This window comes from Aotus nancymaae, unplaced genomic scaffold (assembly GCF_030222135.1).
Source record: "Aotus nancymaae isolate 86718 unplaced genomic scaffold, 86718_ANA_hifiasm-v0.15.2.pri h1tg000011l, whole genome shotgun sequence".
Classification (NCBI taxonomy): Eukaryota; Metazoa; Chordata; class Mammalia; order Primates; family Aotidae; genus Aotus; species Aotus nancymaae.
In genome coordinates, this window is record NW_026988422.1 from 56,159,754 (window position 1) to 56,173,083 (window position 13,330).

Here is a 13,330-nt window from a genome sequence, read left to right on the forward strand (position 1 = left end):
GCAGGGAGACTGCAGAGCTCCTGGGGTTTTCAGGGCCTTCCCAGAGGGGCTCAGCACCTCCTCCTCAGTGCTGACAGAGATGGCAGAAGGCGGCCTCCCATGTGGCATTGATTGAGGGGGCAGGAAATCACCCGGGTGTCATCCATTTGTGTGAGAATTTGCAGGGGCCCAGGGGGCGTGGGAAGACGCTGACCCAGAAGGTTGCTTCCAGCCAGGGTTCAGCCCAGGCGCCTCCCTATGTGAGCCTGGTTCTCCTGTCTGCCCAGCATGGCGCTGAGGAGCACTCACTGACTGACTTCATCTCTGGAGACTTGACTCCTTCTGGTGCTTGGAAACACCAACACTGGCTTCTTCCTTTACAGCCAGGTTCCCTGCGTCTTTCACCTGCTGGTCAGACGTGGCCTTCCAGGCAGAGAAAGCCTTGTAGGTACTCTCGCCAGCAGATGGCCATTTTCACCTTTAAGCCTCTCAGCCACTTCCTTCTGAGACCTGAGAGAGTGGCCAGAGAGCCCTGAGGAACCTAGGCCCGGCCTGGGAGATGGAGGAGACCCGTGCCCCAGCTCCAGAGTCAGGGGTCCACCTGAAGCTCCTTTCAAGCCCTTCCTTCCCCACCCTCTCTGGGCTCTGAAGCCCAGAGGCTTTCTTCTCACCCAGAAGCCAGAAGGACCTGAGTGCCAGGACTTGGGGTAGTCAGAGAGCTGTGGAAAGGCAGGGGATACCAGATGGCAGCAGCAAGAGCTGGGCAGCAGTGTCTGCGCGGATGACCTGCAGAGAGAGGGCCGGAATCCCAGGGATCACACTGGGCCAGCGTTGAGCCTTTGGCCACCACACTGACCCCTCCTCAGCTCCCACTCACAGGACCTGAAAGCTCTGAGTTAAGTCTGGATGGGAAGTTTTCCCGAGCCATGTCACATATCCCTCCATCCACTCAGTGCTCATTTTACAGATGAGGAGAGAGGCACCCAGAAAGGTACAAGATACGCATAAACAGGAGGAGGTCAGAGCCCGCTTCCTCATCTGTTGGGAGTCATGAAGCCGTCCCTGCCTTGTCTCTGCAGGGTCACTGAGAGGTCCCTTTAAGGAAATCATCAGAATCCTAAATGGCCAAAAATGGCAAATTAGGGGAAAAGTTGGAGCCCAGCACTTGGGGACAGGATCACACACACACACACACACACACACACACACACACACACACGTGTCTTCTCACTTTGTGGAAACGGGGCTGCATTACTCCACTCTGCCACTGAGTGGCACCTTTGGGCCATGCACTTGGCTCCAAAGACATTTCTCTGAACAGCAACAGAAAAACCTGTTTAATCTTAAAAAAAAAAACCCAGTACATCTTACTTCGGATGAAATTTGATGACAGATCGAATGCACTGTCCGCACTTTCCACCATGTTGTGGTTCAGCTTGGCTTGTCCCTCTCTTTCTGTCGACTAGACTACCTGTGATTCCCGCAGCTGTGGGAACCAGCACGGGACATTCTCTCTGACTCACTGATGTGGGGTAGCTGGCCTGTTCGTTCATAGGGCAAAGGATGTGACACCCAGACCTGGGTCCTGCTGCAGCCTTGGGAAGCATCCTCTAGACCCGGTAGCTGTTGTCCAAGCTTTGGCTCTGGCTGCTGCTGCTCTCAGCAGAAAAGAACTCACACATGGTTCTCCCACGGGCTGCTCCCATGCGGGCGCCGAGGGATTAAACAGAGGGAAATAGGGAAGTGAGCAGAAGTCTTCAGTGTATGCCTCTTCAGCATTGTTCCAGATGCGCCCATCTTCACTTTGAAGCCCATGTATGGAGCACCTACTATTTACCAAGCACCATGCTGAACACTGATCTGAACTGGCTCAGTTTCTCCGTCTCTAATAGGAATGAATAGGAATGGCCGCTTCATTCTCGCACAGATAGTCTTTATGATTCCAGGATCCTGCCTGCTTCTGTGATCTTTCCTTCATTTTGATGCCACCAATTGATCCCAGCTAGATTTGACAAAGGGACTCACACTGTCATGTGGTAGCATGTATGTAGCACAGGGGTTCTCGGCCAGGAATGAGTTCATCTCCCAGGGGACATTGGGCAATGTTTGGAAACATTTTTAGTTGTCGTAACTTGGGAAAGGGGGTTGCTATTGGCATCTAGTGGGTAGAGGCCAAGGTTGCTGCTGAACATCCTACATTATACACAACAGCCAAGACGTATCCGGCCCAAAGCGGTAATAGTGCTGAGCTCGAGAAACCTTGTAAAGGGAGAGAAATCTCTTTTTGATAACGAGAAGCCCATTGATTTTTTAATATGCAGTTCTTTTCTATCCTCCACAACACCTTTGATATTTTCAGCCATCTCCATGGTCTTTGCAGCCTGTGTGGTGGCCTCAGGGCAGGCTGAGAGATGCAGCAGAATGGGTTTCATGGGCCATCGGCTCTGGGGCCATCTCTGGCAAGGTCCCGATGCTGAGCCCACTTGAACTGACTGTGTTTCTGCTCCCACTTCAGGTTCTGGCTGGCTGTCCAAGATCTTAAGAAACAGCCCCTACAGGATGTGGCCAAGAGGGTAGAAGAAATCTGGCAAGAGTTTCTGGCTCCAGGGGCTCCAAGTGCAATCAACCTGGATTCTCACAGCTATGAGATAACCAGTCAAAACGTCAAAGATGGAGGGAGATACACATTTGAAGATGCCCAGGTTTGCTTATCTACTCAAGTGGTTGTCATAAGGTGTTCATCTGTCCACTTCATCACCTGACCTAGTAACTCAAGTCCAAGGCACTGTGGGTAGTTAAAATTTCAGATTTGGTTATTTATAAGTTCATCCATGGAAACCATTCCAGATAGATGCACAGCAAAATCCCAGGATCGTTTTCCTAGATGAGTTACATCATTATATAGAAACAAAAATGTGCAGTTGTATGCTTTATGTATTCCAGGAAAGGCTCAAAGTGTTTTGCAAAATCTGAAGCCTTGTAGTAAGTCGGTGGTAGAATCTGGAAACCATAACACAGCATTGGGAAAGTGGGTGTAGTGAGTTAGCAGGGCCGTGAGTCAGACCCACATCTGTCTACCTCTGAAGCCCGCACTGATAAGTACCCCTTTACCCTGCTTCTGCAGCGATCTCCAACTCTGCAGTGAATATTTTTAAAGTACATTTTTTAAAACACATTCCAGGCTCCGTGCTATGTGGTAAGATACCACAAAGAACAGGCAAAACCCCTCGTTCTCAACGAGGTTACCAGCAAGTGTGGGACACAGACGAGTAAACGGGCAGCTTCAACAGTGTGAGAAGTGCCCCAAATGGGTGAGCCCTAGGTGAAAGCAAGCCCGCAGGAGGGACCCCCAACCCTATAGGACACAATTAGGATGCTCACAGATGCCAGTGATGCTGGCTGAAGAAACGGAAACCACCCTAAACAGCAGACCAAACTTTCACGGCTGGGAGGTGCCATTTCTAAAAATAAGCATAGGATTGGTTTCTTACTTCCTGGCCCCTAATTTCTGTTTCCTCTTGCCATCCCACACCCAGTGATAGGGCTTAAGATTTTGCTGCTGTCTCCTTGGCCCCACTGATTTCTCTCACCTCTGGGGTTCCCAGTAGAGAATTCGGGTAGTTTGACCTCTTGCAGACATTATTATCTGATTGAAGAAATTCCGTGTAGCTGCATCAATGCAAATAATGGTGTGAGAACACAGTGTCCCTTGTCATCCGGATTTGCCTTGTCCTTTGCTGAGAACTTCAAGATGGAAACACCTGCTAACCTCAGCACCATAACTTCTTCTCTCCTCCTGTCACGAACTCCATCAAATGCCTGTGCCAGTCATGAAATCATGACGCCTTTATCCCCCTTGCAGCTTCAAAGCAGAATGTTTGAGTCACGAGAGCTCTTTTCTGAGATGTTTTTGCTTATGTGTATGTGTGTATGCTTTCAAGCACCATATTGACTTGGCCAGAGAGGAGAGTGACAGGGAACTTCCGTGGGGGTTCCCTGCATGGATGAGCTGAAGCTCAAACCTCCATTATTCATGAAACACAAGAAAAGGGATACTGGTCAGAACCTTGATGCATCCAGCATAGTATTACCACTTCAAGCATGACATCAGGAGGGATTTAATTTGTATCATGAAAACTTTTAACCACTTGGAAAAGTGGAAAGAGCAAAACAGCAGATCTTTACAGATCCTCATCCAGCCTCAGAAATCATCAGTATGTGTCTGATCTTGTTTTATCTCTAGCCCCACCTACTTTTTCACCTGCCACCAGGTGACTTTAAAACAAATCCAAGATATTGCATCATTTTATCTACAACACTGAGATACGTATCGCTAAGGAAAATGGATCCTTTTGTTTTAACATTGCCACAGTATCCTTTATCTCCCTCCCCTCCCCACATCCCCTTGCAATTTATTTGATGAAGGAATTAGAGCCTTTGTCCTGTAAAGATTTCTGACTGCAGCCACGTGGTGCTATTTAACATGTTCTTCTATCATCTCTCTTTCCTATAAAGTAATTGTTTTAGCTATTTAATCAGATTCAGGTTTGATTTTTATGCACAAAACAACTTCATGGATTGTTGGTACTCTCCTATCAGAAGGCACATGTCTAGCCACCTCTGTTTTTGTCTTTTTTGCAGATATTGATGTCTATTGCTTATATCCATTAGTTAATTAGAGGTTACAAAATGATGACGTACTGAGTTTATCATTCTTTCTTTACTTAGTAGCTGGAATACTTTGATAAAGAGAAACTTCCCTCCTACTACTCTGGGATTAACTAGCAGTACAGTTCACATGAGACGAGCAGGATGAATGTTTGATTCTATCCCTTCATTTGCCAGTTTCCAAAATGAGTGGTTTACTATTCTCTTCCTATGGTAAACATTAGGGTCTATTGTTTTGATTTTACTATCTTTGTAAACTCGTGGGTTTAAACATATGTGCTATGTTTTAATCCATTTTGCTGATTATTTTTATTGATGCTTGGATTGGACCATCTCTTCAGCTCTTTCTGATACAGCCCTAGTGGTCTTTGATGTCATCCAAATAGCAAGGAAGCTAAGATATTCCAGGTTTTCCCCTTACCCAGAATAAGCCATTTCTCCAAGCATCCCTGATTCTGCTTAGTGGGAAATGGTTTTCAGAGACTAAAATCTAGGCACTTAAGAGTGCTCATTGTTTCTGGATTGTTTATCATTTCTGCCCTTTTCAGTTGACAGAGCTAGGAAATGTGTTGTTGTTCATAATAAAAATACATCGTGAGTTCATACTGATTCTTTTAATTCAAATTCTGACCTGTGGGGGATTTTATTTAACCACTCATTTCTTACATCTGTGCCTCTTTTCTCTATGCCGAGAATCCTGACTTTCAAGGGCACTGTGGATGATAGCATATTTACTCATTTGATTATGCTACACAGAACAGCCTCTAAACCACAACACTAAAAATGGAGCAACAATGTGACTATTGCCTGGTTCTGCAATTGTCGCATGGTATTCCATTGCGTGGGGGCACCATAGTTTAATCAGCCAGTCCTCTCTTCTTGGACATTTATGTTGTTTCCAATTTCAGAAAGATTTGATGGAAGAAGTGGAGAAGTCAGCCTAATGAAAGTTAGATATTGACAAGTTTCTGAATATCCAACCTCTGTTAGTACAGTGCTCTGCCATTTTCCAGGTACTTCTAAGTACATTACATCTCATTTCCACAGCAACCTTGTGAGGTAGACTAGACATGAGGATGTCTTAAGCATCTCCATCTTCTTCATTATCTGCTAGGATTAGTCTCCATGAATGGGAATAAAACAATCTTTCTAAGCCAATCCCTATTTTCAGCCCAATTCTCTATCGCTTCTTAAGTGTATTTCCATCATAATATACAAAGTGCTCCTTGCTAGCAGAGTGACCTTGGACAAGTTACTTAAATTCCCTAAGTCTTCCTTCCCACCTCTGTAGAACAGAGATACAATGGAGCCTATGCATAGGGTGGAATGGGGACCAGGTGAAAGGAAGCATGTCAACCGCTAGCAGTGTCTGCCCCACAGTAAGACAGAGTAAATATTACCATCTTATTTCTATAATGTCACTAATACTCTCTTTTTATGCTTTTATGTTGAATGTATTTGGTGAAAATTTTTAAATAATTTCATGTGATCTTAGCACGCAGAGATAACCCCGCTTTGGGCATATTTTCTTCCTTGATTTACGTGTGTAGCTACGTGTAAGGTCTGCTCAGGCTGCTACAACAAAATAGCACAGACTGGGTGGCTTAAACTACAGAAATGTATTTATCATGGTTCTTGAGAGTGGGAAATCCAAGATCAAGGCACTGGCAGCTTTGGTTGCTGGTGAGGGCTCTCTTCCTGGCTTGCAGGTGGCCACCTTCTTGCTGTGTCCTTATAGCAGGATGTGCACTCTGGTCTCTCTTCCTCTTCTTTTTTTTTTTTTTTTTTTTTTTTTTGAGACGGAGTTTTGCTCTTGTTACCCAGGCTGGAGTGCAATGGCGCCATCTCGGCTCACCGCAACCTCCGCCTCCTGGGTTCAGGCGATTCTCCTGCCTCAGCCTCCTGAGTAGCTGCGATTACAGGCACGCACCACCATGCCCAGCTAATTTTTTGTATTTTTAGTAGAGATGGGGTTTCACCATGTTGACCAGGATGGTCTCAATCTCTTGACCTCATGATCCACCCGCCTCGGCCTCCCAAAGTGCTGGGATTACAGGTCTCTTCCTCTTCTTATAAGAACACTAATCCCATCGTAAGCGCCTCTATCATGACTTCATCTAAACCTAATTACCTCCCAAAAGACCCACCTCCAAATACCACCACACTGGGCATCAGGGCTTCCACAATATGAAATTTAGGGAGACACAACTTCATTCCACAACAGGAGATTGTGCAAATAGGGTGATCCTATAACCTGCCTTTTACCTAAAACCAGGGGTCAGTTAAAAAACTAAACTTTTTATAAGAAGAGCCAGATAGTAGACATTGCAGGCTTTGTGAGTCCTATGGTCTGTGTCACAACGATTCAATTCTGCCATACAAAAGCAGCTACGATGCAACAACACAGCAATGTAAACAGCGTAAACGGGGACCTATGGCCGTGTTTATTTCTGAACAGTGAAATCCAGTTTCATGTAATTTTTCACAAAATATAATTTTTCTTTTCATCTTCTTCAGCCATTTGAATCACAGGCCCTGTACTAAATAGTATGTCATGAAAATTATTGCAATGCTTCAAGAAATCCAGAAATCTACAGGATGGAGGATTGGGCATGATGGATCTCAGAGAGTAGGTTAGAGGAGACTTTGTTTCGACCCAGCCATGGCAGTACAGCAATCTGAATTGTGAATGTTTCTGTATCAGGATTGAGTGTTGCAGAGCAGAGGTCAGCAGGTGCCAAGAGACTCACACTGCCTTACCTTCCTGGCCAGCACTGGCTGCCTGCCCCGGCAAGGGCGGTGAAGTTCAGAAGTTCCCAGGTATAAAAAGGAGGTTAAAATCCTTAGCAGACCATGACCAGCCAGGATGGCCTCGCTTGCTGACTTAGATTCTGCTCAGACCACTCTGTCCCTGGATTATTAGTGCTGAGGGCTTGGTTGTCACACTGAGACCTGGAAAAGTGCCAGTCCCTAGAGAAAGGCCAAGAGTCTAGGAGTTCCTTCTAGAATTCTACATTTAAGTTCTTCAAACTTTCTCTTCTCAGTTTGCCCATCTGGTAAATGGGGATGTTAACATCTCAGCCCTTTGGGTGGCCTGTTGGGCTCAAGAACTCTGGGCAGCTTTCTCAGCTGGTCATGATGGTTCTCATATACCCCTGTGGTGGTCATGTGCTTTAACATTAGTGCTCCGTAGCCTGGGTGAAAGTACAGCCAGATTCATGGATTCACTGGAGGCAGGGACTGGGGGTGGGTGCAGCCTCTCTGCAAGGGTTTTCTTTCTTATTTGACCACATGCATTGTTGGAGCCAAGTTAATTGCCTGTGTTTGCTTCCTGTGGAAATATTTCACAAGACACCCTGTCAGCATGGGCCCAGCATTTGCACTTGTGTTTTGCTGATCCATTTAGCTTTGAAAATTTGGGCCAAGACCAAATCTTCCATAAAGGTCTGTGGGCTGTGACCATAGCCCTCAGCTGTTTGCTGTGTTGTTCCTGTTTCACAGATTTAGCCTTGTGAGGGGAGAAAAAATATGGGCCACGATTACTTTTTTTTTAAAGGACTCGGTTCTTTATGCTACGGATTGAATTCTCTGTTCCTAACCGTGGGGCCTCGAAGGACCTGCCTTGTCACCTACTTGCTATGTGGTCTCAGGCAAAAGCCTTGACCTTTTGTGCCTTAGTTTCCTCATCTGTAAAATGGGGGTGATTTCTTCTCTACAGCCTACTAAGGATTTTAGAGAAATCAGATGAGCTAATAGCCCTGAAAAATCTTTGAAAAAGTAAAAAGTGCTATATATTTGTAACTGTGAACTCACAAAAATTAATGACTTTAGAACTCTCTAGGGGGGTCTCATAATTCCAAGCTGAATCCTAAAGAAATTCTCTCAAAGTATCTGCCCTTAGATGGGGCGGGGGGGAAATCCCAGAAAAGGATGTAAGAACAGAATGTTCTGGTCCTGGAGTGCATCGTAAGGAATTTGAGCTTCTCATCCTGAAGACAGTAGCAAAGCATTGAAGGCTTTCACCTGGAGGCGGGTGAATCCCATGGTGATGGGCAGAGTGGGCTGGAGCCAGGAGAGAGATCTGAATCCTGGGGCATGTCATCTAAAGCTCTGCTGGCAGTTATTGGTGGAGAGAATTAAACCACAGGAAGTGTTGAGAACCTACAGCTTCCTTGTAGGACATCTGCCTCTTTCTAAAGCCTCCACAGGCTCTAGAAGAGATGGGAATCACCTGCCAGCACAGTGGCTGCTTGGCTTCCATTTTTAAAATCTCAGAGTATCCAAGGACATTCCAAGGACGGTAGCCCTGGATCCATTCACTCATTTGTCCATCTGCCCATCCATCCACGTCATGAGCATCCATTTTCCCATTCAGGTTGGGGACCTTGACCTGTGAGGCATGAGGTTCTGTGCAGAGGGAAATAACACGGGAAATAGGAGGTCCAGATGGCTAGCCATCAGGCAGAGCTTGTCTAAAAGCACATCATTCTTTACAAACAAAACAAACCAGACCTAAGAAAGCATTTCATTGAGATAGGACTGGATTGGAAATCTGTCCTTTAAATGGACCGACAGTGGAGTAGGACAAGCCAGCCCAGCCCCGCTGGCTTTGGTCCTTGCAGTTCCCCACCTCACCTTCCTCTTTGTCCCAGCTCCACTGCTTTCCTGGTACCTGCGGTACCTGCTGAGGTGCCCCCCCCTGCCCTGTACCTGGAGTGTCTGGGTCTTCCAGACCTCTGGATTTGAAAGTTCTTTCATGGGAGCAGAGATTAAGTTCCTACAGCACAAAGGTAATGCTGAATGCTGACAATTCAGTCCAGAATTATAACATTCTTAGCTGTGCCTATCATCAAAGAATTGGGGGACAATTTGTCCCTTAGCTTTCAACTTTGGAGAGCTTTGCCAGACAACTGTGGGGAGTACACCTAGTAGGTATCAAGAAAGGCGAGTTACGTTAAATTTCTACAATATGCCAATTCAGCAAAACTTGGAATACCCACTAAGTGCCAGATGTTCTAGGCACTGTGAATATACAAAAGCATAGGTGGGCTCCTTCCCTTAAGTGGCCCTCAATCTGACTCAGCAAAGCTCTCCTTGGCCGTCATGAACTCATGAGAGAATCAAAGAGCAAGGTGAAGGCCAGAATGAGGTCTGGGTGATAAAAGAGCTGAGAAAGATACTGTCAAGTCCACACCCACCATGAGCAGACAAGAAGCCGCTAGCAAAAAGTTTGTATTATTACCTAAATGTAGATGTTTAAAAAGGAAGGCAAGGTTTCTATTATTTGCTTGGTTTAAAAGCCAAAGTCCAGTGGAGTATGATTTCATGTTTGCCCAGATTACTCAGAAGTAGAAGTCTTCCCAGCTGTTCATCTTTGCTCCAGTGGTGGAGGTGGTGGCATTGTGTGCCAGTATCACAAGACCACACCAAGTTTCCTGGTATTAATCCTCTTGGAGGGCATTTCCTGGTAGACTCTGATGCCAGACATATTTTAATAAGGGAGTCTGTGACACTGCTTGCTCTAGGGAAGTTGCTCATTTTATCCTGTGGGTGGTTTTATTTTTGGAAGATGAACAGCAGAGGGAGGGATGCATTTCACAAAGAATAAATCAGTCGTTTGTGATCCAGTTCTGTTTATTACCTTACAGACTAGTAGTTCAAAGATTTCAATTCCAAAATTTCTTGGTTGCTACTTCTGAGCATAGGTTCTTTACACCAAACCTTCCCTGACCTCCTTGAGGAGGAAAAGGAAAACACTTTTCCACGTTAATATCTGTGATATTTGGGCAGGTGAAAGACAATATGCAAAGCTGTCTTTGAAGCTACCGTTACCTAAGAATAGGGATTGAACAGCATGAAAATACTGTGCCCTTTGGCCAGTTAAATTAAATGTGTTTTAATAAATGCTTTGCAGAGTAAAGGTAAATGATCATTTACTCTCACATCCTCTTATGACCTGGAACGATGCCTTACGTGGAAACAAGGGGTTCCCATGTCCTACTTAAGAGGCTTAGGAAATCCAAATGGGGGCTTCCCATTTTAAATCCACATGATGCCAAGATGTTCATCCAAAGACGCATCCAGGAGGAGCAACAGCTTCCTACCCTTCACTTACGCGGATGTCCGTATTGCTGCGGTGTATTTTCTGTTGCCTCTTCTGTGATTGTTAAGCAGATACTGACTTGTGATCCACTTCAAGTCCTCACCACTGTGCTGTCCTGCAAGAACCATGCTGAAGAAGAGACAATTTTCCCTAGGCTTCTGCTAACCATGCCTAAGGTCTGAGGACCTTTGGTATGGTTACATATTCAAGTCTCCTGAAAGGTGAGACTCAAGGATACAGAGTCTTTGGTCAAACATATTCAAGTCTCTTGAAAGGTGAGACTCAAGGATACAGACTTATGACTTCCTAAGAGCCCATCATCCCTCAACACTTTACCAGGTTGGGACCTTGTTTCCAAAGATGTTTATAGCTTCCTTCCAGTATGGATAGCAAGTTGTGCATGGCCTGCCTGTCAGGACACCTGGGCCATCCCTAGTGTCTTGGCCATTACCATTGCTAACAGCAGTGATCGTGAATGGTACCCAAAAGGGAATCATAAGCAGTGGCCACATATCCTACTAGGAGGACTCGGGTTCAGGACTCAAGAGAAGACCCCTAACGTTCCTGAAACGACATGGAAGGGCTTTGTCTCAGCCAAGCAATGCTGACTCCCCTTGGAACCCAAGTCAAGGTCAATGAAAAGCAGCACATCAACATGAGAAGAGCATGAGCTTTGGGGTCACATAGCTCTGGGTTCAAATCCTGGATCCATACTTACTTTGGGCAAGCCACTTGACCTGTTAGAGTCTGAGTATCCTCATCTGTAAAATGGGGTTGTTTAAACCTAAGCGCTGCTTCAGAGCAAACATCACCAACAACTAAAATAATATAGCTAGACTCTGCTCCCAGATCCTCTTTGCTTTTCCTTTTTCCAGAATCTTCTCTCTCATCCCACAAATCATCCCTTGCAAGGACAGTCACAGCATGCAATTGTCATTGCCACTTGACATGTATAATCATTTCTGTGGTGCTTCCACTTCTACTTCCACATTTAATTGTGTGACTGACAGGACTAGAAAGGTGAGCTTCTGGCTCCCAGTCCGGCTCCTTCTCCATCACCCCACACAGCAACACCACATCCTGCCCACACAGCCTCATTTTCCTTCAAGAGACTACATGGGACCCAACAGCTCCCAGAGTCTGGATGTGATTCTAGGAAGCTTAGGTATGGAGGGTGGAGGTGAGGCGCACACACCTGCAAAAAGAAAAATAGGATACTTGAAAATCACAGGAAGAGCTCTTGGCTGCTGTGCAGTGCTCCAGCTGAGTGGTTCTCCACTCCACGAGGACGTTCTGAAGCTGGGAAATGAGATCTGTGTTGTCTTAGGAGCCCACAGCAAAGGGGAGGACATAAGGGTCTTCTTGAGGAGTTAGGCTGTGTGCTTGCGGCCCACGGCCCCTGTCATTTGTCTGATTACCTTCCCCACTTCTTGAGAGAGTCACTGTGTTTGATCTAAAAAGAAAGGAGATTTCCAAATGAGGACTCTCACAGCAATATATTGATTTCAAGCAGGTGCGGTTTTGAGACAGTTTGTACTGCATGCTCTCTCCAGCTCTCAGTGTGCCTCGGACCCTATTGATTCTAGTTGGTTTTGATTCTGCCTTAGCATCCCAGGCAAGCAGAGTTCTCCTGGCCCAAGAAGAGAAAATAAAGGTAGAGTGGCTCATCGAGGTAACATCCCTGCACTACAGCCGTCAACCACGCCAGGGGTGTGATTCCTCCCACTGCTGAGGACTCTGGCTAAGACACTGGTGTGACTTAGAGCCCTAGAGCATCGGTTTCTCACTGTTTAGAGAACCATCTTCATCCTCCCTGGAGGAGGTGCCTCTCCACTGCACCCCAAGGTGGGAGTGACGTCTGGTAGTTGTGCTTGTTCATAGTCAACTCAGTCATCTGTTGGAGAGAGAGAGAGAGAGAGAGCAAGAAAGAGAGAAAGAGGAGGGGAGAGAGGAAGGAAGCGGGAAGGGAGGGAAGAAGATAAGGCAAGACAAAGCAAAAGAGAGAGAGAGAGAGAGTGCGCGCTTCTTCTCTAGCCCCTTAGGAATTTACTCTCAGCAGGGGCTTAGCTTGGCTGGTTTTGCCAGTGACTCCCTTGCACTTTGCAGATTCTGGATATACATTTCCCTTAAGACTGGTTGTCTGCAGAATAGGGGAAACAAACCAGCACCCCCATAAATCAGCAGAGGTCACTGCCAAGAGCTTTGTACTCTTGCCGTCCCTGGCAATGATAAACTCATTGCATTTGGGAAATGGCCAAAGACCCTGAGTCCAATCTTAATTCTCATTCCCAGAAAAATCTCAGCTCTCTGTTTACCCACCCCGTGTTTACTGTCTTTGTGTTTCCTAGACAAAGCTGGCAAGGAGGAAAGAACACAGTTCCATAACTGGATCATCAAAGGCTGCCTTTCGTTGCTTGGGGGAGGAGTTGAGGGACAGGAGAGAGTCACAGGTCCCTAGGCTGTGGGAAGGAGAGGTCCAGGCCAGAGAGAGGCCGAGGCCATGGGCTGTGCACGGGGTGTGGGAGATCCGCAGAGGTTCTCAGATTCTGTTTTTCTCACCTGCAACTTGAATCTGCTATT

At 46.2% G+C, this 13,330-nt stretch overlaps 1 protein-coding gene across 16 annotated transcripts in view; it reads left to right on the forward strand.

The window, feature by feature from the left end:
- Positions 1–13,330, forward strand: part of RGS6 (regulator of G protein signaling 6) — a 646,702-nt gene that overhangs the window by 567,853 nt on the left and 65,519 nt on the right. For all 16 annotated transcript variants that reach the window (XM_064375005.1, XM_012438057.2, XM_012438051.3 and 13 more), the window contains exon 15: positions 2,495–2,681. In XM_064375005.1, the coding sequence (XP_064231075.1) occupies positions 2,495–2,681 (187 nt within the window). The remainder of the gene's footprint in view (positions 1–2,494; positions 2,682–13,330) is intronic.